This window comes from Plasmodium berghei (assembly GCF_900002375.2).
Source record: "Plasmodium berghei ANKA genome assembly, chromosome: 10".
NCBI classification, from domain to species: domain Eukaryota; phylum Apicomplexa; class Aconoidasida; order Haemosporida; family Plasmodiidae; genus Plasmodium; species Plasmodium berghei.
The window spans coordinates 1513816-1540066 of record NC_036168.2 but is presented as its reverse complement, the minus strand read 5'-3'; the positions used below and the strand labels follow the sequence as shown (position 1 = coordinate 1540066).

At 23.0% G+C, this 26251-nt stretch overlaps 9 protein-coding genes across 9 annotated transcripts; 5 read left to right on the top strand and 4 right to left on the bottom strand.

Annotated features, from left to right (window-relative positions):
- Positions 1-187: 187 nt before the first annotated feature.
- Positions 188-1565, bottom strand: PBANKA_1038300 (translocation associated membrane protein, putative; the record flags this gene model as incomplete). Its single annotated transcript, XM_034565490.1, has 3 exons — positions 188-276; positions 385-451; positions 636-1565. 3 exons carry the CDS (start codon positions 1563-1565, stop codon positions 188-190), a joined length of 1086 nt encoding a protein of 361 aa, XP_034422182.1.
- A 1099-nt stretch (positions 1566-2664) lies between these two features.
- Positions 2665-7550, bottom strand: PBANKA_1038200 (male-inherited sporulation factor important for transmission; the record flags this gene model as incomplete). The annotated part of the gene is made up of 2 exons (XM_034565489.1): positions 2665-7422; positions 7524-7550. 2 exons carry the CDS (start codon positions 7548-7550, stop codon positions 2665-2667), a joined length of 4785 nt encoding a protein of 1594 aa, XP_034422181.1.
- Positions 7551-9718: 2168 nt separating this feature from the next.
- On the top strand, positions 9719-10328 carry PBANKA_1038100 (DNA-directed RNA polymerase II subunit RPB4, putative; the record flags this gene model as incomplete). The annotated part of the gene is made up of 2 exons (XM_034565488.1): positions 9719-10143; positions 10250-10328. 2 exons carry the CDS (start codon positions 9719-9721, stop codon positions 10326-10328), a joined length of 504 nt encoding a protein of 167 aa, XP_034422180.1.
- A 577-nt stretch (positions 10329-10905) lies between these two features.
- Positions 10906-11568, bottom strand: PBANKA_1038000 (cytochrome c, putative; the record flags this gene model as incomplete). The annotated part of the gene is made up of 2 exons (XM_034565487.1): positions 10906-11150; positions 11463-11568. 2 exons carry the CDS (start codon positions 11566-11568, stop codon positions 10906-10908), a joined length of 351 nt encoding a protein of 116 aa, XP_034422179.1.
- Positions 11569-13759: 2191 nt separating this feature from the next.
- On the top strand, positions 13760-14336 carry PBANKA_1037900 (conserved Plasmodium protein, unknown function; the record flags this gene model as incomplete). Its single annotated transcript, XM_034565486.1, has 2 exons — positions 13760-14128; positions 14238-14336. 2 exons carry the CDS (start codon positions 13760-13762, stop codon positions 14334-14336), a joined length of 468 nt encoding a protein of 155 aa, XP_034422178.1.
- A 1108-nt stretch (positions 14337-15444) lies between these two features.
- On the top strand, positions 15445-15945 carry PBANKA_1037800 (secreted ookinete adhesive protein; the record flags this gene model as incomplete). The annotated part of the gene is made up of 1 exon (XM_034565484.1): positions 15445-15945. One exon carries the CDS (start codon positions 15445-15447, stop codon positions 15943-15945), a length of 501 nt encoding a protein of 166 aa, XP_034422177.1.
- A 1059-nt stretch (positions 15946-17004) lies between these two features.
- Positions 17005-17556, top strand: PBANKA_1037700 (ribosomal protein L16, mitochondrial, putative; the record flags this gene model as incomplete). Its single annotated transcript, XM_034565483.1, has 1 exon — positions 17005-17556. One exon carries the CDS (start codon positions 17005-17007, stop codon positions 17554-17556), a length of 552 nt encoding a protein of 183 aa, XP_034422176.1.
- An 899-nt stretch (positions 17557-18455) lies between these two features.
- Positions 18456-19754, top strand: PBANKA_1037600 (rRNA biogenesis protein RRP5, putative; the record flags this gene model as incomplete). Its single annotated transcript, XM_034565482.1, has 1 exon — positions 18456-19754. The coding sequence occupies one exon, from the start codon at positions 18456-18458 to the stop codon at positions 19752-19754; it is 1299 nt and encodes a 432-aa protein (XP_034422175.1).
- A 289-nt stretch (positions 19755-20043) lies between these two features.
- On the bottom strand, positions 20044-25841 carry PBANKA_1037500 (adenylyl cyclase alpha; the record flags this gene model as incomplete). The annotated part of the gene is made up of 22 exons (XM_034565481.1): positions 20044-20307; positions 20394-20465; positions 20572-20646; positions 20834-20920; positions 21180-21434; positions 21586-21852; positions 22021-22172; positions 22349-22425; positions 22532-22618; positions 22804-22895; positions 23092-23216; positions 23323-23410; positions 23507-23647; positions 23732-23789; positions 23930-23988; positions 24134-24232; positions 24352-24393; positions 24539-24689; positions 24824-25023; positions 25161-25268; positions 25408-25470; positions 25725-25841. The coding sequence occupies 22 exons, from the start codon at positions 25839-25841 to the stop codon at positions 20044-20046; spliced, it is 2679 nt and encodes an 892-aa protein (XP_034422174.1).
- Positions 25842-26251: the final 410 nt, after the last annotated feature.

Here is a 26251-nt window from a genome sequence, read left to right as displayed (position 1 = left end):
AAGGCGGATAATCAAATTTTATGAAAAGTTAAAATAACAAATAGGTTTAATCATAAATAAAGCTACAAAACTAGGAAGGGATATACATAATAAGCAAATGGCTAAAAATAAGTTAAATGATAAATTCTTAACATATTATCATTAAGATAAAAATATAATATTATGCCCCCTTTGATGCTTCATCATTTTATTTTTGAGGTTCCTTCCTCTCCCCTTCGCCATTTTCTTCGTCTTCATTATCACTGCGTATGTCTATTATATCATATTTACTAGATTCTAAAAAATAAAAAAAAATAAACATAATATTACGTATATATACAGACACATTCAATGCATGCGGTTTCAAATTGTATTCACATTATTATATCTTTTCAATTTTATTACTATATGCTTTTGCAATATATATACGTGTCATCTTCAAAATTAAGTAAAACCAATAAAAATGCATTATCTGAAAGGAAATTAAATGTGATAAAAAACAAAAAAATATATTATGTATATGGATATGATATTCAATTACAGTATATCCACAATACATTTTATTCTATGGGTTATTACATATATTCTAAGTAAATATATAAAAAGTATACTTATTTTAAAATAAAAAAATGATAAAATGAGCATCTTCGTCTTACCATTAATACCCAAAGAAAAATAATCGGAACATATCCAGTCGGAACATCATTATGTGAATTAATAAATCCATCAGTATATGACTTGATCGTATTAATATTACTTACAGGAATAACAATATAAAATAAAAACAAAATAATGCGAAAGAAAAAGAAAGATAAAACAAAAAATGAATAAAAAAATGTCAATAGTTTTTGATATTCTGGCTTTGAGTAATTTATAGTTTTAGAAATATAAAGTCCAACATCAACGATATCATGAAGAAATAATACTATTAATCCAGGTCTCCATAAATTAAGAAATTGTGAATATAATAATAATATTATAGTTGCTAAATGGTGCATTATAAATACATAATAGTCTTTTCTTTTTATTTCATATTTTATATAAAAAAGACATGATGACCAAAAAGAAAGCTGCATTAAATAAAAATAATAAACATGATTATCTAGGTACATATATGGCCATCCTTTTTTATTTTCATTATATTCATCTTCTGTAACTAAAAAAAAACATTTTCCATTAGGCTCCTTAAAACAAGTTTTAACCCATCCATCTTTATTAGTAAAGTATCCAGACATTGATATCAATAAAATAATACTATATGTGAGAGAAAAACTGTGCCACAAGCCAAACCAAAAGTTTTCTTTCCATTTATATATACAACCTTTTTTAGATATATCAAATTTTTTATTTAGTTGATCCAATAATGAACATCTCGAATATTTATACAAAATACTATCCTTCGGTATTAATTCAGTATGTATGCCTGCAACGAAATAACGGAGTATGATCATAAATATAAAACCTAATACAGTAATTAGTGTAGTCCATTCTGATAACTTGGGGTTGAATGAAGTCAATCCTACGTAATTATTATTTTTGATATTTTCAGCATATTCGTCTAGGGTATGCAGATAATGGCTATTCATTGTGGCAATATGTTTAATATAAAACAAAATATCATAAAATCAAGGAGCATGTATATAATGAATATAAACAGTGGGAAAAATGCTAACGGCAAACCTTAACAGATATTATATTGATAAATACAAATAATTTAACTTAAATAAAAAGCATACAAAAATTAATTTAATAGAAAAAAAAATATAAAATTGCAAAAAATGTGTTTTACCAGGATAAATCAAGCATAAGTACAACTAAACAGGCTATCGACGAAGATACCAAAAAAGCGTATTTTTTAATCTAAAAAATATTGTAAAAAATTATTAAGTAAATAACTATTCAGTAAATAAATCATACGTAACAATGGGGAAAAAATATATATTTTTTTGAAAAAAACATTATATTCCTAAATATATAACGTACTATCATTTTTCATTTATATTGATTTTTATAAATATAAAATTAAAAGAAAAAACTTTAATTTAAAAAAGTATTACCTCGACTACAAAAATGCAAGGGTTTATATTTCCATTATATGCATATAACTCAAGTGTATTACTAATAAAATAAATGTATCATATATATTCGTGTAAAGTATTTTTTTTGTTAAAAAATTTAACAATATCTTCGAAGACTTATGAAAAAATGCAATAGTTATTTTTTAATTAAAAATGTAACTAAAATAGTGAGCTGATTAAATAAAATAAATGTGATAAGATATGATATTTAAAATAAGTATCATAGAAAGAAATACCTCAAAAAATATGCCCAATTAATATGAAAAGTTTTTCACGTAAAACACTATTACAGCATTCCCATATAGGATTATGCACACATATTATACATTAATGCAGTTATTGTGAAGGATATTCGATTAATCTTCTCTGCACCTTACTAAAACACAATTCAAAAATAAAACATAGTTCAATACTATTTAAACTAACCTATTTGGATCTATATTTTGTAAAAAATTATGTTTATGAAAAAGCACAAAAAAAAAAATAAAACACACTTTTATAACATACATAACAAATTATTGTTATAAAATATTACGTACTAATATATGCATTCATATATATGTATACATTACTGAAACAATAGTAAAAATATCGCTTTTATTATACCCTAAGCAGAAGAATCAAATTCTGCTTCATCCATGTTTTCAAAACTCGCTCCTTTAATAAATTTGTTATTATTCCCCTTTTCCTTTTCAATACTTTTTCTTCTTATTTCACATCCATAATCTATTGTATTTGTTAGCGATTTTCGATGTTTTAGTTCGTAGTTCTCTGTTTTTAAATTGCCATTATTTTTCATAAAATGCAACATGCCTTTTACATTATTGCCATTTTTAATACTAATATCATTATTTTCTATATAGGAATTATTGGCAGTATATTCACTACCATTGTTATAATTACGATTATTCATCTCAACTATTTTATTTTTTCTCAATTCACAAACTTCGTAATTAGGTTTGTTTCCACCTTTAAAATTTGTGTAATTCGAATCGTTTGCAATTCCATTGGCCTCCTTTTGAGTATTTTTCTCAAAATAGTCAGCAGAAAAAATAAAATCATCACTATTATTTAATGCTATATTTTTTGTTTTTTCATTTTGTCCTTGATAACTAGTATCTCCTATTCCTTTTTGTAACTCCTCTTGACTCTGTTTTACGATGTTAAAATACTTATTGTACGATTCAAAAAAATGACACAAATTTACAAACAAATCCTCAGAGTATTTTATTTTCTTTCCTTCATCTAAGTAACTAAAAAGGGGATAAAATGGTTTAACATCGCCTAACCAAATCATAACTATTAAATATTTCTTTATCAATAATACCAAGTTCCAAATAATGTATACCATTTGTTTATAATATTTTTTCACAAAATCTTTAACTTTTTCCAAAAATTTATCATTTTTTAGTACTTTATCGTTTAAAAAATTATCTGAACATTTTTCAACTCCTACATCTTCTAATTCACTGCTAAATATGCAACAACTTTTTTTAAATTCTTCAGTTTCTAATTGGTTCTTTAACTCCAAAAAGCAGTTAATAAAATCGATAGATTTATCATAAAGGTCTTTAATATGTAGCTTACTTGTTTTTTTTAATTCGTTTAATTCCTTTTCAGTAAATATTTCACCTGTATGTTCAGCTAAAAGAAGCAGTATGCATCTTTCTCTTGATATCCTTCCATTTTCTAAAAATCCATTTAAATTATATAATTTATTGAATACATCATTCCATTGAAACCATTTGAAGCATTTAGGTTCGTTTAGCCAATTACATAGAAATAAAACATTACAAAAAAGCTGCTTTAATAACATATGCTTATTTATTATTAAATCTATATTGTTTAATTTGTTTTGAATATGTTTAATTAAATCAGAATAAATAAAATCATAATTTTCAATCAACAACAAATATTGAAATCTTTTATGTATGTCGTTTATAGTACATATAAATAAGCAAAACTTTTCATCTTCTAATATATTAATATTATTTTCTTTCCCTTCTTCATATTTTTCTGTCTTTATATCAGTTTTTGAAAGTGGAACTGTTGAAAAATAGTTATTCTGATTAATTGGAGTATTTCCTCCAGCTTCTGATGAAAAAGACGAATTAAAGAAATTTCTATATCCATTATTATCCATAGTATTCATAAAATCATATGTTTTTAAATTTAGCTCATTATATTTATTTTTGTCCTCTATCAAATTATTTTCATCATATCCTTCCCTTTCATCCTTTTCATGAGTTTCGCAGGTTTTATCCTTATCAGAGAAAATCAAATTTCGAAGAATATCTTTTTTTCTATCCCCTATAAGGGTATACAACTTTTTTATCGACGTTTTCCATAGTTGATAATTTTTACTATTTTCATCTGGTATCGTATGCAGTATTATTTCTAGCATTGACGAATCGCACGTGCATAATATAATTGATGTAATTATATTTTTTAAATTTCCAAATTCACTTCGTCTTTTTAATGATGATAACATGATAGTTATTGGCTGTGAAAAATATCCCATACAACTTAATCTTCCTTCTGATTTTTTTTTAAATATAAAATTGCGTCTAATTTTAGAATCATCATTATAATTTTCTATTCTGTCAAAATTATTATCTTTACTTCTATTCATATTATTATTATTTTTTTTTTTTTTAGTAAACCAAATACTTAATCTATTATCATTAACCAACGAATTAGTCGGTATGATAAATTTATTGATGCAATCAAATATAGACATACCAACATATTTACTTATTTCATTTTTAATTTCATTAGAACTTTTAAATAGAATAACAGAATTATTATTAAATTGATTCTCTTTTTTTATAAATAATAAATCTGAGCATATCTCCTTTTCACTTTTTAATATATCGTTATATATTTTTATATCTTTTATTTGTTCATCACATTCAATATAACTTTCTTCATTTTTTTTATAATTATATAGCCCTTCGTTAATAGCTAAATCGATATTAACAATATCAAGGGATACATATTCACAATCAAGATCTATTTCTATATTTAAATTAGCTCGATTATTAATATTACTACACTTGGTGCCTGTTTCTTTCTCTAGAGATGACATTAAATTTTTTCGAATATTTTCAGATATTAGCATTTTTTTTTCACTCATTTTTTTAAACACATTTTCCTCACTATTATTCCCAACTTTTCCAGAGACACATTCCCGTTCCATTATTTTTTCCTTTATTTCATCATTTATATTCAAGATAATATTTTTCCGATTTATTTCTTCGTGTCCACATGAAATTGCTGAATAATCAAGCTTCTTCACATTATCTTTCGTATTTATATTTTCAATATTTTTTATGTCTTTCTTATTATCTATGTCCATGTTTTCCTCTTCTAGATCTTTTGTAATTTTACATTTTTCATTGTAACTCATTTTGTTAGAATTATTCTCCATCGAAATATTTCCCTCCTTTTTGACTAGTGCATATTCGCTTGATTTTTCTTCAATTTTTTTTTCCACTTTTATAAGATTATCACTTAATGGATTCTCAATATACCCAACTACCTCATTATTTATATTTTCACTATTAATTGTACTCGCCCCAAAATTTGTATTTTTATTATTATCCCCATTTATTTTGTCTTCTTTTTTTAATTCATTTATTTGAGATATATTTTCACCATTATCATCACAATTTTTTTCTATTTTAATATAAGTTTGATTTTTTTCTGGTAAACAAACTAAATTTTTTAAATTATCTTTATCAATGCAAATATTTTTTTTCATACATGCAAAATCATTTTCTTTGATTAGAGATTGGTTTAAATTATTATTAACAGAAATTTCTTTGTCCTTTTCTTCATCTTTGATCAACTTTTCAATATCTTCTAATGTTAATGGACTATATGATAATTTTTGAACATTTGGAAAATTTATTTTATCTGATTTTTCAATCCCCAACTTTTCATCTATAAAAATTTTCTTAGAATTTTGTTCGGTGTTCTCTGTTTCTACGTCTTTTATTGCAATTCCTATTTCTTTTGAAATTTCAACATCCAGAACTTCATTTTTTCCCCAAAAATTCAAATTATTTATATGTTCAGCTTTTCTGTTTAAATTACTATCTCCAACGGTGCCAACTTTTGCCTGATCAACATATGAATCATTGGTTTTTTTCTTTTTATCATTACTCATTAGCGTATTGCTTCGACTAAAATATATACTTTTATTTAATCCATTCTTATTACTAATATAATTGTTGTTTTTTAAAATACTTAAGGTATTCATTTTTTTCAGGGGAATATTATTATTATGAGTATTATTCGCCTTTATTACACTCATTTTTTTGTTCAATAGTTCCTGCTTTTTTATGCCATCTTTATTTATTAAAGAATTTTTACTAGTAAGAATAAGACTTTCATTTATTGGACCACTCATTCTATTATTTCGGTTAGGAACAATAATACTGTTACTAGTGGCACAAGTGCTTTTTTCTCTTCTTCCAATATAGACACTCTTATTTAAACCCTTCAAATTATTATTTTGCAAAAATTCATTTTTATTTAACTCATTTTTTACTATTTTTTTATCCATTCCTATGTTTTTATGCATTATATTACTATTAATATATACACTTTTATAAGTATTTAATGCATTCAATTTTTTAGCAGAATTTAATTTAGAAAAACTATTATCTGCATTATATATGTTTTTATGGATGTGTGGCAATATACGAATTTGTGATGATTTTACATTATTATTTTTCATATAAATAGACTGATTCAATACATTTTTTTTCTTAACATCTGATTGGTGCATATATTTTGAAAAATTATTATTATTTTTTTTTGTTTTATCAACTTTTATATCTGTCTTATTTTTTTCATAATATTTAATATGCCCATCAGAGTCTTCTTTATATGCACTAAAATCTAAAGCTCCTAAACTGACGTAATCCGACGTATTTTTATTATATTTTTCATCTTCATTTTCCATATTATTATCTTGCAATTTGCTATCATCGCCCTTAAATATTTTAATACCGCTTAAACTACAATTACTACTATCATTACCATCATTTCCCTTACTATGCAACATTTCCGAATCATTTGTTTCTATAGTTTTTATTTTTTTTGTGTGTTCTTTTCCTTCATAATAACATAAATTATTCTTCAGTTTTTTCCTAATTATCATTTCTTCGTCTATTATACCTTCCCATGGTCTCTTTTTTTTATAAAATTCTTCTAATTCTTTATAATTACTATCATCTTTTTTTTCAATTACCTCATCGTAAAAATTTATGAGATCAATAGACATTAAATAAGCATGTCTATATTTGTTCAATAAATATAAGAGTTTCCCAGTTAGCTTCTTAAGTTTCTCATTTTCCTATAAAACAAAAGAATAAACGTAGAGAAAAAACGTGATTAACTTGAGCATATGAACGTGCATATATAAATGTATAAACACAATAATAAATGAAGATATACCTTTTCCAATGTTATAAGAACAGCCATGAGGATATACGTTTTTTATGGAAAAGTTCAATTTGTAAATAATATTTAAAATATAATAAAAAAATTAGATAATAATAAAATATATAAAAATATACATACGTATTAGTATGCCCATATAACAAATAAAGGAAACTAATTTTAATTATTCTCAGAAAATATACATTTTGTAGAGATACAAGTTTCTTTTTATACGCTTGCAAAAATGTAGACAAGAAGCAAACGTAAAATTATTAATTTCATTTATTTACTTTTAATACAGTTGCCATTTTTTTTAATAATCCTTAATATATTTCTTTGTTTTATATTTTTTATTTCTTATTTTTTTAATTTTAAAAACGGAAAGATATTTCATCCATTAAATGCATCATGATCACTATTACGGGCATTTTTTTTGTTTAAAAAAAATATGCATTAAGAAAATAGAGAAGAAATGCATCAAAAGATATGGGAATAAAAATAGAGAAATATACTTAAAGAAGCGTAAGCATAATAGAAAATATTATATTAAAAAGTAAAATAATAAAATGAGGTTATTATGTGAATTATAATAAATAAATATGATAAAATAAAAATAGTGTTACTATGCCTAATTCCCTTTATATTTTCATGAAAAAAATAACTATCTACATTGTTAAAAGTTTTTCAGAAAAATAATTTAAACAATAAAAAATAAAATACACTACAAAATGATAGAATTAAAAACACTACGATTGTGTATAGAGATATACATACACACTTATGCTAAATGCCTACATATTTTTCGACTTGCTTAAATAATAACAAACATGGTAGGAATTCCTTTGTGAATTTTAATATTAACACATCTTCAATAAATTGCTAACAAAGTTGGGTTAAAAAAATATCACGAGCATCACTACTTTATGGTAGTTATAAGACATTTAATATGATAATATTTATAATGAATAATATCACTTTCAATTTGGAGAATAAGCACTTTTAATTCGTCAATAACGATTTCCATATAAACTGAAAATTTGATAATACTTTATATTTGTATTCACATTTTATTTTCTATTAGCATGTATATATGCAAGAAATACATGATTAATATGATATTTTTCAACATATTGCATATATTTAATTACTCTTTTTAATATTTCTTCTATAAATTTAAATTAGTTATTCTTTAAAACATTTTGCACATGCCTTATCATACAAAACATAGCAATTTAAAATTACAACATTGCAATTATTATATATAAACAACTAAATAACTATTCCACATTATGCATCTTTTTCAAAATGCTCTATATTTTCATAGAATTATTGATCTATATACATTATTATTACCCCAAAAAACATATAAATAGAACTATCTAATCATTTTGGAAACTTTAATTTTTTATCATCCATATCATTTTTTATATATTATTTTGTTAAATGACAAAAAACTACACAAAATGAAAGGTTTAATGCAATCGTTTTTTTCTATAAATTCTTTTAATAATATTATTTCATCAGATCAAACACAATTTAGGGAGGCTTACCCCATATTGTATAGCTCCATACAAAATAAAAAATATTTATGCATACCTATCATGTATTTATTTAGTAAAAGCTTAATATGTGTTTTGAATAAATATAGCAAATATATTCGCGCCAAAATAATCCTAAAATTTCCCATATGCAAAATGTTATTTTTACAAATTTTTATAAAATGAAATACAAGAGGTGCAAATGTAATATCCGATTTTTTAAGTATCATTTCAAATGATTAAGCACATAACAAAATTTTCAGCCGATTTTATGTACTTTAAAAAACAAAAGATTATATATTTTTTTTAAAAATACACAATAAAAAATAATATATCACAAAAAAGGAAAGGAAACGAGCGGGTATCAATACTTCTCTATTTCTTTGTTGCCACAAAGAAGTTATAGAAAATGTCGAAATTTTTTTAATAATGTTAAATGCATATAATCAAATTTGTTATCATTTTTGCTATATACTTCTAGCTATTTTTCCGATCAATATGAATGTTGCATGAACAAATAAGTAAAACAAACAAAGAACAAAACCATGTATATATACATATGCATCTAGGCCGCCACTCAAAGCCAGCTTATTGTTATTGTAACAACTTACATTTTTTCGTCATCATATAAATTAGTAATACTGTAAATAAATTTGTTGAAAAAATACAAAGATGAAAATTCTAGGAAAAGATGAATATATAACTAAGTTTGAAGCATTCGTAGTAATTAAAAAGGAATTGGAATATTCGAAAAGCATAGATAAATATTTATGCAGTAAGTTGGTAATAAAAGCAAATGACCCATTTAAAGATATATATGAAAAGAATTTTATAAAGTTAGTATCAGATAAAATATTATATAAAAACTTACAAAAATATATTATTGACACAAATCCTCATTTAATATCAAAAGAGTTATATAATAAAGATTACCAAGAAATTAAATATCTAATTGATGACACATTTAATAAAATTGTTAATTTTTTTAAAAATATAAACATTTATAATATCGATAAGAAAGAAAAAATACAAATGATTGACATCAAGTGTATTAATTTTGTTGACCTATATGTTATTATGGACTATGACGATAAAAAGTATGCACAAATATTTGTATTTCACATCCAAAAGATAATTACATTTATGTCTCTGTAACTGTTTACGAAAAGGTACACATATTCTAACTATTTTTTTCTCTTTTAGGTGTGAAGAAAGTAAAATCGAACACATCTTAAATTTATTAAAGGATGTACATATTACAAAATCTATTGAAATGGCATAGGCGTGTATCCATGGATTAACCAAGCTGCATATTATACTTATGTTTGATTATTCTCGAATATGAAAACATAATACTAATTTTCACAATATTATCCTTGTGCTTTTCTTTATATATCTACTAAATAACCATTAAAGAAACATTTATATTTTTTTTTTCAAGTTTATAAATCCTCAAAAATACATTTGAGTAATTTTTAACGGGGGATATAATGTTATTTATTTTTATTTAAAAAAACAATATATATAAAATATTTCAAAAATATATCAATATAAAATAGTAAAACAAATTTTTCATATTAAATATGTATATTGTTAATACATAAAATGTATTCATTCCAGATATAATAAAACTTCATAAATTCATTTATACTTTTCATGATTGCACATAATAAATTATAGTCTGGTATTTATTATATAATTTGATAAAACAGCTCAAAATAAAAATAAATGATACAAAAAAATAAAAAAGCGCATTATTATTTTCTTTCATGTTTTTTTAAATTTTGTCTTATCAATTAAATCTTATATTTTTATTTTATTTGTATCTTATTTTTTTGCCATTTTTTTTTATTTTTGGTTTATTCAGATGAAGCCTTTTTGAGATATTCGATTAAATCTGCTCTTTCTTTTTCTTTTTTTATGCCGGCAAAAATCATTTTCGTTCCTGGAATGTATAATTTGGGGTTAAGTAAATATTCATATAAATGCTTATCAGACCATATGATTCCAGAATTCTTATTTGCATCTGAAAATGGAAAATCAGACTCTCCTGATTTTCTACCATAAAATCCATATAAATTGGGCCCTTGTTTAACAGCTCCACCTTTTAAACAAAAAAAATTTAATTAAAACAGTTGCAAAAATGTTAATACAAAATCGTTATGAAAAAAATGGTTTTCGTACGCATATTATAGTTATCTTTATTAGAATACATATAAATATAGACTTATGATCATATATAAAAGCATCATATATATATCTATATGTCAATACAGACACATGTGTATATACAAGTCGAGCATACTCATAAAAAATATACTTATGAGGGTATCAACCTATATCAATGCTTGTTCGTAATCATTAAAAAAATACATATGCATCTTAATCCATAAATATAATATAAAAAATATATTACCCTTATTCATTGTGTGGCATTGGGCACATTTTGCTTTAAAAATTTTTGCTCCTTTTTTATAATCACCAGAAGGGACATCAACTTGGGGTTCTGGTCTTTGTGACATTTTTTATGAATTTTTAAAATAATAAAAATTAATATTTTATATTTGTTTATTTTATCAATTATATTTTTTTCGTTAAACGATAAAAACATAATTAAATTCAAACTAACGATTTTAAAATGTATAATATTTTTTTCAATTATAAATATACAATATTTATATTATATTATATATAATATAAATATTGTATGTACTGATTTGGAGGAAAATTTATTTTTTTACAATAAAAAATTATATAATTTTTTATAGAGGTTTTATATTAAAAATGCCAAAAGTAAAATAAAAAAATATATCATATGAACATATATAATTTGTACCATAATTTTAAAATGGGTACATCTTGGCCTTTTTTTATGTATGTGTAAAATATTTATTACTATGTTGGTTTTAAATGCGTTTATGCAACTTTTTTTTTTTTTTGAAGTAATAATTTTTTATAAATTAAAATATATACAATATTTTCCAAAAAAAAAATAGATAATTACTGCATATCACTATGTTTACTTTTACAACTTAATACACAATAAAAATATTTACTTGCTTAACATGGATATAAAGTTGTTTTTTTTTTACTTTAAAGAATACTTATATTAGAGTTTTGTTTTATCACACATGAAATTATAAAAAAAAGTGGCAAAAATGCCAATTTATTAAATTACTTTAACGGTTTAAAATTAAAAAAGTGAAAATATATAAACACATTCTTTATTTACATCGATGGAATTTTTTCCACATTTGCACACACAAATAAAGTATCATAAAAACAAGAAAATAAAAATTTAATTATTGATACATGTAGTAATTGAAACCACACCTTTCAAAAAGACCCCAAAACACCCCTCACCCATGATGAGGATGAAAAATTACTCAGAGAAGAAAAACAATATATTACAAATACCATCTTCTTCTAACTCAATATTCTATCTTAGTTTCTAGGAAAGGTATTTTTTCTCGTCTTTAGGACCGTTTCAAAAAAACAAAAATACGAACTAATTTGCTAAATAAGTTTGAATACTTATTATGCGTAAGTATTTGAATTGTTCAATCGTATATGCCCATTAAAGTTTTTGGTTTCTTATTTACTTGCCTATAAAAACACACGACGTTGTCCCTTGAGCTCGGCTCCTCTGAATACTATACAAGATATGCTTTATTTGTGAGCTCATCAATAAAACCTGTTTTATCTGACTATAACTAGGTGATATAGTATGCTTATTTTAGTACTTATCGTCTCAAGATAGATATATAGTCTCCCCTTATTTATATTCCATAATCATTGTTTTTGCCATCCTAACAATTTTTGTATAAGAAATTTATCCAAGCACCGTGGTATAAACATATTATAATAAATTTGTATTGACCTTTTAATTTAACTATTCATATACATTAAAAAATATATATAACAATAAAGCCATACAATATAATATAAAATAATTGCACTATTTAAATCATGCACGATATGTTCATACCATGCATTTGCTTTATAACAATTTTAGCATAAGCATTAAATAATAATAAAAAGTCATACGTATAATTATATAAATAAAATTAAGAAACATAAATATATGTGATTCACAAATATCTTATAACTTTACATCTTTATATTTTTCTTCACCATATTGTCGAACTCTTATTACACAGGACCCAGAAATGCACAAAAAAGGGTTTATTAATAAAAAACCGATTCTATATTTTTGGTTTTATATATCAAAATAAAACATTTTTATATTAAATGAGATATCCACTTTTATTCTTAATATATTTTTTTTATTGTCTTTGCACACATTATATGCGCTTAATATTAAAATTTACTTTGTATACAATGTTTATATGAATATTCATATATTCCTACGAAAAATAATAATTATTCTACAAACCATAATTATCGCAAATGTAATCATAATGTGCAAATACATTTATTATGAAAAATAAAATATTTATAAAAAATAACAAACAAAGGAAAAGACAAGCATATGTGTTTAGTTATAGAATTTATACTATCCATAAAATCCATGTATCACACAATGTTATAAAAAAATTATAATATTTAACTTAATTATAACAAGCTATATGTAAAAATTTAAATTAATAGAATTTCTTCAATTAATATTACTTACAAAAAGTATCACACCTTCTAAGTTCTCGTATTGAAAACATAAAAACTATATTGTTAAATATTTTAAAAATATAAAAAATGGATAGTGTACCCAGTGAAAATTCTGAAAAATCTGAAAATGTGAACAATATACTTTCTGCCAGGAATTATGATGATAATTCTGAAAAATTCCATAATAGCGATGGCGTTAATAATGTAGAATATGAAAGTAATAAAAATGAACTAAAAATTGGCGAAAAATACCAGCCCAAAATAGCAAACCATAAAAATAAGACAAAAAATGAAATATATAGAAATTCTATTAACCATCAAATAGAATTAAATGAAATAGGCGAGTTCGATTTCAATATGGATAATATTAATTCTCCATTGAATGATAATAATTTAAAACCTGCGAAAAAAATTTTTAACTTTACCTTTGATGAAAATTCATTCTTACCACCAACTGTATATTTTTGATAAATTTATTTATGATGCATTTATAATAAATATTTTGAAGTAATAATATGGTAACCACATAAACATATATATATTCATTCTCTTTTTTATTTTTCAGTTGAATACACCTTATTTAATAAAAAATCATATTGTTCAATACATGGAACCCATATTTAAAAAAGCTAAAAAAAAAAGTTATTTGTGTTGTTGGGCATAAGCAGACAAAGGAAAAATACCAAAGTATATATCATTTAAGAAGTTTCACCATCAGTGATCATTTAAATCAATTTATATATGAACAATGATTAAAAATCCTAAAAGACAAATATTTATATATAGTGTGGCTTTCTAGTTATCTTTATTTTCCTGTGCGCGCCACAAGTTGAAGAATAACATATCTTTTTTACTTGATCAAATTATAATGTATCTAAAAAAAGCCTAATATTTCCGATAAATTTCACTAGCTTTTTATTTTTTAAAGTGGCTATTTAAATCGCTAATTTTTATCCTGAAAAAAAATACAGTGATTTATGGATCTATATACATGTCTATAAAGCTATAAATAAAAGAGCCATTTTTATATCATCTGTATATTATAATTATTTTAAATTATATGTTAATAAAATAAATAATAGTATATAAGTATATTATAGCGTAATTTTTTTATAAATAAAATGTATTTTTATTTTTAGCTAGTTGTTTCTTAAAAAAAAAATATATACCATGCATAGAATAATTCTATATATTTTATGCATATAAATAGCCATTTTTTGAACTTACAATATTTTTTTATTTCTCTTTTTTTTTGGAGAGTTTTATATTTTCAATTTTTATACTTAAACAATATATAATTTTTAAAGAAATACGATTGTTTTATTCAATTAACTATAAAACAATATATATAGCTATTTATAAAAAATATATAGCTAATTTCGAAATGGAAAATTGATAAATTTGTAAATTGTTTTTTTCATTCTTTAATAATTTTATATTTTCAATAAATTAATTTAAATTATATTAATTTATTATTATTATTTTTATTTTATTAATTTATTTTCTATATTTTTATAATTTGTTTTTTGTCTTAATAAATTTTTGTTCTTTTATTTGTCTTTTTTTCGTTTTCTTATTTTTTTGTATTATAATTGCTCTTCTGAAAAAACAACGTAATATATACATTAATCATATTTAATTTTTTTTATGTTTTTTTATTAAATAATTTTTTTAAATATTGCTTACATATTCCTCTCTATAAATATATATATTCTTTTTAGCAATATATTTCTCTTATATATATACCCTTTTTTGTATTTATATTAATCAAAATGAAAAGAATATTGCTTTTTTTAATTCCTCTCCTTTTCTTAATAATAAAAATCGAAGGAGCAAGGAAAAATTCCATAAGAAATGTAGTAAGCGCATATCCCCATAATAATAATGTAAAGAATTTTTCAGCAGCAGAAATATTTGGGCCCAAAACAACAGGCCAAGAGTGTGTAAAATGCCTACCAGAAAATTTTTGTGAATGTGAATGCAGTTGTAAAAATAAAACAGGTTTTTCAATGAAATATAGAAATGCTAGTAAAGGATACAAATATTTGGATAGTAATAGCAGTAATCCATTGGCCGATGTTAAGGCATCTTCACGATCCGATAGTAACAACCAACGACATAGTCTTGATGCCGCCGCACATGCAAAGGGACTAAAATCAGCAACAAAATCTGATAATAACGACATTGATAATGGACCAGTAGAATGTTTCTCTTCCTGTAAAAGTGTAACAGGAGTTCAGACCGAAGAATGTAGCTGTTCATGTTATTGTTAATTATGTGTAAATACTGTATTATTATAAGGAAATATTTATTTATCAAAAAATATCAAAAGAAAAAATTATTTTTTTGTGTGACTTAGTCCGCATTATATATGAAGAATGTATCATTATAAGAAAAAATGATTTTACATATACCATATAATACATATATCTTATTATTAATAATATACATCGCAATAATTAATTAGTAATTTTACGTACTTATTATATATAGTTTTGTTGCTTTTCCGAATATTTTGTACTATTTTTTTAATTTACTTAAAAAACATACTCATAAACCCAAACCTTGTAAATACTTTTTTCGTGAAAAAAAATACAATGAAAGTTATTTCAGTTTATATTATAGAAGGCGAATAAATAATTAGCGATGAAAAAAATATATATGTTTGCATAATGCATTCATGTTTTTGAAGCAATTTTAAAATGTTTCGAAAAAAAAACGGCCTACGATAAAATAGTAATAGTTATATTCTTCATTTTATAAATAGTTTCGCGAAAAATATAAAAAACGCTTAATTTTTCTAGTTTTCATTATATTATTTAAAATAGCATGGATTGCCAATTTTAAGGATATGATAACTATAAGCTTTAATAAATAATCAAAGATATAAGATTTAGAAACATGAAAAATAATAGAATTCAATTACATATATAAAAATATTTTGATAATCAACAAAGATGGAAAATGAATAAAGCAAGCTTCGATCAATTATATATGCGTATTTTTTATCTATCAATAAATATATAATTATAAAATGCACATAGTTTGTGCTGCTTTCTCATAAATATGAAACAAAGTAGATCAACAATGCTGTCACTATTTAACGTTCGTTAATATGACATACTGTAACGATTTATAAGTGACAATTTTAAAGCATATTAATGGGGTATATATTATTATATATCTTGTATACACATATATTCTCAGGGGGTCTCACAAAATTTATGTGTGAATAGTTTTTTTTCAAACAAAAAGTAGAGGCCAATTTTCGATATTACATGTACATTTATAAATATATATACATTTATACATATACCATATGATTAATCAAAATGCCTCCAATAATTTATAAGAGTCCATTGCCTGTTCGACTAAAAGCACCCAAGGGAAGAATAACACCGCTTAATGAGCCAGATATAAAAATCGGGAAATCACTTATAGCGGCATGCCCAAAAAGGATAAGGGGCGAAAAATTAGAAGAAATGAAACAAATTATACGTAAATATTTAGGAAAAAAAAAAGAATATTTTATTAATGTCCATGCTACATATAGTGTAACGAAAAAACCAGATGGAACGAAAATGGGACAGGGGAAAGGATTAATTGACTATTTTGTTGCTAGAGTACCATCAGGAAAAGCTATTTTTCATATACCAACAATTAGCCCATTTGTTTCCTTAGGCTTTGATGACTCGGTTTATAAAGTTTTAAAAAAGGCTGCAGCTAAAGTAGCTATCCCATGCATTTTTAGATCACAAAATAATATATTCAAAGTGAATAATATTAAATATATTTCTCAAAATAAAGTTAAAAATGATCAAATGAAGCAATTCAATCAATATAGAAATAAATTATTTCAAAAGGATGACGATCAAAGTCCATAAAACACTATAAGAAACGGAAAAATATTTACAAAACGTAACTATATATTTTTATAATAAAATGATATAAAGTTGTTTAATACACAACATATACATTTTATTTTAGTTGCTAAAAAAATACCAAAAATACGTTTATATACCCTAAGAATATCGGCAAGTGAAAATAAATATTCATTATTACATTTTTTTATTTAACAAATAATTTATTTTATATATTAAAGGGATTAATAATTTTTTTTAGTATGAAAACAACACCACTATAAAATACATACATATATAAAGGGTACGCAGTGGGAAAATAAAATATAATAAATTTTAAAAAATCAAAAATAAGCACTATATTTTTTTTGTTGTAATACCATTCCATTTTAATAATGCATACTATACCTTTTTGTAGATATTTCAATTTTTTCCCTATATTTTTAGTAGTATTATTTTGCTTATTTATATTATTTGTTTTATTTTATTTTTTTGTGTTTTTTTATATTTTTAAATATCCCAAAATGCCATATATATATATATTTTTTTTTTCTTAAAAATTCCATTCATGTATAATACCTCTTATATATTACTCTAAAATGCAAAACAATTTTTATTTTCACCCATTTATTTTACTTTTTTTATCGTTTTAAAATTAACAAATTTGTAAATTAAAAAATTCCTTAGAATAAATAATTTTCAATGTTTTGTAGATATATATATTGCCTAATATCAATAATGATGAAACATTAAAAAGAGAAAATAGGACGAATAAAATAACATTTTATGTATGTATATAGTAGGTATATGCAATAATATATATATATATACTTATTTATGACATAGAGAGTGGATGATTTGTGGTTATCTCTCATATACTTATCAATCTACAGTGAGAATCGAACGATATATATGTGTATAAAATGACTATAGCTGAAGATGACCAATTAGATACAACGCATGAGGAAATAAAGCCTCAAAATGAGGGGAATGATCAAATTTGTGAAAAAAAAAATGACATAAATAATGTAAAAATAAAAAATAATAAAAAGATTGAAGGGAAAGCTATTATAAAGGATCATAATAAAAGAGGGAACTTAAGTTTATATGCTGAAATCCAAAATAAGAAAAAAAAAAAAAAAAAAAAAAAAAAAAAATCTGATAAAGAGGATGAAATAGGAAACGAAAAAGAAGAAAAAATAAACATAAAAAAACACAAAGAAACGCAAGAATATAATAGTAGTAGCAATGAAGAAGATGAAAAGTTTGATAGCTGCGATGAAGGTGATAACAACAATATTTTATTAAATAATAAAATTATCAATAATAAAAATGGGCAAAATGAAGAACAAGTAAAACCTTATGATTATGAAAAATTGCTAGTATCTGAAAAAAATAAAAGTACTATATGGATAAGTTACATCGTTTATTATTTAGAAAAAGGAAATATACAAGAAGCTAGAAATATAGCAGAGAGAGCGTTAAAAACTATTGATATACATCTTATAGAAGAAAAACTAAATATATATTTATGTTATATAAATATGGAATGTGCTTATGGAGATAATTTAAATGAAATATTTAAAAGAGCATTACTTGTGAATAATGAAAAAAGTATATATTTACACACAATGAATATTTTAAAAATGAATAAAAAGCTTAATGAATTAAAAGAATTATGTGAAGAAGGTATTAAAAAATTTAAATATTCAAAAAAAATATGGACTCGTTATCTCGAACTTTTGCATAACACACTCAACGATGAAGAATACGCTCATAATATTTTATTAAAATCTTTGCATGCATTACCAAAAAGAAAACATTTAAACATAATAATAAATGCGGCACGCTTTGAGTATAAATATTCAAATATAGAAAGAGGAAAAAATTATTTTGAAAAATTAATTCAGGAATATCCTAAACGGTCAGATATATGGTTTACTTATTTGGACATACATATCAATTCGTTAACAAAGGCAAAAAAAAATGAAAATGATGATGAAAATCAAAAAAAAAAAATTAAAAAATTAACTCTTAACGAATTACAATTTATTAGAAATATATTTGAACGATTTTTGTCAATCAAATTTAAAACACGAGTTATGAAAATGATTTTTACAAAATGGTTACTATTTGAAAAAAATCACGGAAGCGTTAACACACAAAAAATGGTTCAAAAAAAGGCTTATGATTATGTAGAAAGTTTGAACGCATTAGTATAAGCTCATGCCCATTTTCATATTGGTATACATATATATTCCTTCGTGGAATTTACACTTGTTTTGTTATTATGAACCCTTTTTATGTTTCATTTATTACATACTTTTGTTTACTATATAATCCTTAACTAATGTTTTTAGAATATCAACATAATATATATACTTCATAGCAAAGAGCTGTGCACAAATATATTTTTCACAACCATATTGTCTCTTTTAATTTATTTAATTTTTTTTTTAATTTATTATTTTTTTTCCTTTTTTTTATTTATTTTTTCTTATAATTAAAAAATTACGACTTATGCAAAAACATTCTGTAGCCAGGCCAATCATAAGGCGTGGTGAAATTGTTTGAGCTCAAAAAGTCAAGCAACTGATAAACAATATTATCTTCAAAATAAAATTTATTTTTTAAATTATCCAACAGTTTTTTTGATTCATTCCACTTTCCATTTAAATATAATTCTAGGCTTTGTTCAAATAAATTCAAATATTCCTCGGGATATTCCACCTTAACTAATCTTATGTCCCTGCTTTTTGTATATTCTAAAAACAGCTGTAAGAAAATTATCATAAATATGCATGTATATATATATGCATGCTACATATTTCGTCTAACACACCCATATATGCATATATTACATCATACTCAAGGTTTGATAACTGCTTTTTTCGTCTTCTTCTTTCTGTTTTTTTTTTTATATCATCGAAAATCTATGAAAATAAAAAGAAAACAGCGAAAATTAAACTTATTGAGCAAAATTACTTTCTCTATAATCTTAATATAAAGGCAATAATATATTCTATTGAGTTGCAATACTTTTGTCATTTTCCTATCTGAATTTGAGGATGAGCCAATGATATCGAACTTATTTATTAGCTTTTCATTTTGTATCTGAACAAGCAAGAAAAATTTTAAATATTTAAAAAAAAATACTCGATATTTTATTCTTCACTTTCAAAAATGCATGTATTACTATGAAAACTATCAGCCGTGGTATAATAGCCCACACATGATTGATAAATAAAATAATAAATAATATATATGGATATATTCACTCATATAATTATTATGTTTTAACTTTATTCAGACACAGATCAACAGTGTATAAATTTAACGGGTTTGCGCATCCCTTCAATGTCACCCTGTCTATTTTCCTAAGCGATTTCTTCAATTTTAAAATAATAAAAGGGTGATTTTTAAACTTGTGCATTTATTATATTATTTTGAAACTTTTTTATTTTTAACCGTTTTTGATTATGAATATAATTGGCGAAAATAACACCTTATACGTAATATGCATAATGCAAGTAATTGATGCTGAAAAATTAAATGAACTACTATTGTGGCTACTATTTAGCTTTTTTTTTCAATTTAATTATACACTGTTTCTCTTTCTTTTTTTAAGAAAGAACAATGCAACTCACTTTAAAATTCTCAGACATATTGTCGTAAAAATCCCCAGATATAATAATATCGCTTTTGTATATCTTTGAAATATCTTGTAGTCGGCTAGCTATGTTCACATTTTCAGATAAATAAGATAAATCAATTTTGTATCGACTTCCTATAGCTCCTTCAATAGCCCATCCAAAATGTAAACCAAAACTTAATTCTATAATATTATTGTTAACAAGTTCATCAATTTTCTCGCTTTTCAAAAACGTTCTTATTTTTTCTGACTGTATTTTTATTTTGAAATTTTTATGGTGGGGTATATTTTATATTTAAAAAAAAAATTTTAATAAAATACTCTCATAAATATACATGAATAGGGTATAAATATGTATACCAAATATTTCTAACATAAGATGTGCAGTAACACATCATTACCTGTTTTAATTTTATTAGTGTCTTTATTGTTGATAAAAAAGCTAAATCACAAATTCTGTTAATTTTTTTTTTTTCAGAATAATATTCATAGGATGTAACTCCTGTTTTGGTATATTCTTGATTTGAAAATTTTTTATTTAAACAATAATTTTTTTTATATTTCCATACTAATAAAAATGCATCTCCTATATTTTTGTTTATCGACCCATCATAAAAATCACAACACTCATGAATTATTTCTGCAACTAAATTTATGAATATCATAATCTGAATGGAAAAATGTAAAAAAAAGAAGGCAATTATAAAAAGAGAAGGAAGCTATATAACTATGCTGATGTGAACAAGTTATATTATCAGTTTATTCGAAACATATATTCCAAATTCACATAAGCAAAATAATCGAATACACAAATTGTTATAGTATAATATACAAACCTTTTCCTTTAGAGTTTCAGTAATTTCAGTAAAATTTCTTATATCACAAAATGAAAAAACAGAATAAACAATTTCTCCATTTATTAATAAATTTATTCTTTCTTGATCATTTATATTTTTCGATATAATTTTTGCTCCTGCCTCCCCAAATCCTTTAAAAAAAATATATGTAGATATGTTAGTTTAATACAATTTCTTATCATTATTTATTATATTATACAAGAAACAAAAATATATTATTTAATACTACATATTTATCCTGTATATAAAATATGATCATATATCTATTCATATTTATGTGTATATATGGACATATATATAGGAATACCAAGCAGCATTAAAGTTCCCAGTTTCATTAAATTTTCTTCCATTTTTAATATTTCATAATTCCCTTTTATACATTCTCTGATTTTTTAAATATGGAAAACATATAGACAAATAAATCCTATCCATATATATGCACATATATAGTCAAAAAATAAGGATATAAAATTTTTTTTTTTTTATTTACTTCTTCAATTGCTTAGTTCGCAAAATATTATCCAACTCATGGTTCAGTAGCTCCTCTTGCATTTCGAGAGCTAATGTTGGATTAGACCTAAATGTAATAATAAAAATATGTATATATAACGACAGTCCTATTAAATGACTATATAAGTACATATTTATTAATATTTTTATCTATTTCCACATTATTTCCATATTTCTTAGCGTGTATATTTCGTTATTTCCTTATAATAACACACTTATATTATTTTATTTTATTTTATTTTATTTTCTTACTTCATGAGTTTCAATTTTTTCAATATGCTTTCTATTGGAAACAAGAGAATATTTAGCTCGACCGAAAAATAAAACAACATAAAAAAGGAAAACTGAAAAATTAAATATAATAATTATTTCATATAATCAAGTTGTCTAAGTATGAAATGTATAAATGGATAAATATCAAAGTGCTGTGAATATCAAGAATTGATATTTTGTTTCATCATGTTTTTGGTTGCTTTTTTTTTATCATAAATATAATTTAATTCGTATTTTTTCTTTAATATTTTTTATATATGCAAATACCAATATAATGAATAATTTTAATATCACTATATTCTTGATTTTTTTTATTATTTTTTTTTTTATGTTTATGTAAAAGATAAAATCTTTGGATTTATAAACTCTCATTTCATAATGTCTTAGTTGACCTTAAAAAATCAGAACAAAATATATCAATGACAATAATAGATATAATAGTAACATTTTATATAGTCTATTTTATTGTACTATTTTTATCTTAGTCATTTTATATACTTGAGTTTTTGATTGTACTGTCCATGGTAATTTCTTCCTCATTTTGTGAATTAGGGATCTTCATGTCTAACAATTTCATCATCTCGGTCTAAATGTGCATATGCATGCATATGTATATGTATATTACTCATATATGTTGTATTAATATTTTTTCTCTTTATTTTTTTATTTTCATTATTATTACATATGGTAATTTTGTAAAATCCCATAATATGTGTTTCTCTTCTCCAATATTAATTTCTTTCTTGTTAACAAAATTTTGTAATTTTCTTTTTGACTTAAAACTTATTAAATATTCTTCATCATTTTTTGTTCTTTGAATACTCTAAAATTAATGAATAAAGTTTGTATTTTTTGTCCCAATACATATGCTAATTTTATGTTTTTTTCGAAATATTTCGTAGCGTACACTATAAAAATAAAGGGCTTTCAAAAATTCTGATTCATAGTGGTCATCAAAATTTGTTCTAAAAAAATGATTGCAAAATTATATTATAAGATAAAATAAATATTATTTAAAGAAAGCTAAAAAGAAATAGACCAACTAAATAAATATGTATGTTCTTTATACTATTTTCATAAATATGTGTATTTTTTTATTGCTAACCGGTCTATGTTATATATAAAATAGCTCATTGAACTTTTATTCCCCTTTGAAAAGGTTACCTTAATAATATTAAATTATTCATATATATAGAGAGAAATAATATTTATTTTTACAAAAATCATAAACTAATGCGCTATACTCATGCCATAACTAAACTCTTTTGGAACAACATTTGATATATTATATAATTCAAAACAACTTTACCAATTCAATCAATATATAAGATAACATAACAAAAATTAAGGACACAAAAAATCTTTTGATCAAAGTCAAGTGCATTTTATTTGTAAATTTTAAATTATCCTAATACAATTTCGAGATCATAAAAAGTATATACATACTATAGACATATATATATATGCTTGTATAATGTATAGAATAATTTATGTTGCCCTCCGAAAATAAATAAATATTTTTTTTACCTTCAAGCATGTTTTATTTTTCATACTTTCCATTTTTTCAAACTAAAAAATGAGATAAATAATGGGGTGTTAGAAAGATGCGAATACAAGTGCATATATATATATATATGTTCTTATTTTTTAGTTTTTTTGCTTTGTTATATTTTTGACTCGCTTATTGGATAAATATTTACGAAAATATTATAACATTCCACTCATTCCGGTGTTTGTATTTGTCCTTAGTATGATCCTTGATTATTTTAATAACCAACCGATATATTTTTGTGATTTTTAAGGCTTTAAACAATTGCATCAAATAAAATATTTCTTCATTGTTTATGTCTTCAGCACGATAGAAGCTATGTCAATCACAGTAAAAAATTTAAAAATATAAAACAAGGATATATTTTTATGTATTTTATGGGCATATTATTATATATACACATGTTTATTTTATGGAAATTTATTTTTTATTCTAATTAAATTGATATACTTTTTAAAAGAGGAATGCAAATAATTAAACACGTAATTTTCACAAATAGATAAGTCTCCAAACACCATAATTAATGACAAAACATCAAAGCACATAAAATAATAAATATAGGAAGTATTAACAGACAAATGAAATATTGTTTCAACAATATTAAGAATAATGAGAACAATAGTTAGTGTATCCGTCAATATATTTTGCCCCTACAAAGTATTACACAAATATATAATAGCACAGTTATGTGTTTTATATATAAAACATTCTACATTGCTAGAAAATATGAAACAGAAAATCATAAAAACGCATGTGCATATATTTATTTTCATCTTTATCTCTTAACCTTATCAAAAAATATGTACAAAATGTCTTTACTAAAAATAATTAAAACCAAATATAGAAAACTTAAACATTGGTGAAATCTTCGTGTTAGTACTTCAAAGTGTATATTCTATAATATATATATATATATATTGTATATATGTGTGTGTGTTTTTTATGTTGTGAACAAAATAAACAAAATATTTATAACGAGCAAAGTGAAAATTATACTACACATGTTTAGTACTTTTTTAATAAATATTTTTAACCTTTATTTTTTGTTTTAAAATATTCTTATAACTCCTGCGACATTTTTCTTCATGTATTGATTCCTATAAAAATAAATTTGTGCAATAAACAATTTTTCTCTAAGAAAGTGAAAAAATTTACCTATGGCTTATTTTTGAAACAAACCAAACAATTTAAAAATATATTTATGTACAATAGATCATTTTGTATACAAACTTATAAATATATATAGTGCAAGTATTATGCATATAATTAGGAGTGGGCGCAATGTGACGATATTTTTATCTCTCAATTTCTTTCTCCTTTTTTTTTTCTGGTTTTATTTGAAAAAATTTACATTTTCCGAAGTAAAGGAATACAAAACCTTTTCCTTAGATCGACATTTTAAAAAAAACCTTTTTATTTTTTTACTTGGAAATATTTCCTTCGTACAAATGTCTTTAAAATCAGGCATCATTACATTATTATAATTATTTTTCAAATAAAGACATTTTTTGTGTTTTGATATTGCAGAAAAAAATATCTACACTTGTAATTTAATTATTCAAATAAATTTGTTTACATATTTATGTTCGCCTTATTTTATTATGGCTATTATTTTTCATAGCATTTTACTAATATATTTTTATCTCTCTTTTTTTAATCAGTTAATTATGTATAAATTATGAATGAGACTGGACGGTATTTACTTTTTGCCCATTTATGTATGGGTATATAATATGCACACATGTGTGTCTACATTTTCGTTTTTCTTTCCTTTGCCTTTTTTTAATATTATTATACGATTATATATATTTTATTATACAATTACAAATCGTTCAACTATTTTTCATTTACTATTAAATAAGTCTGAAAACTTCAATT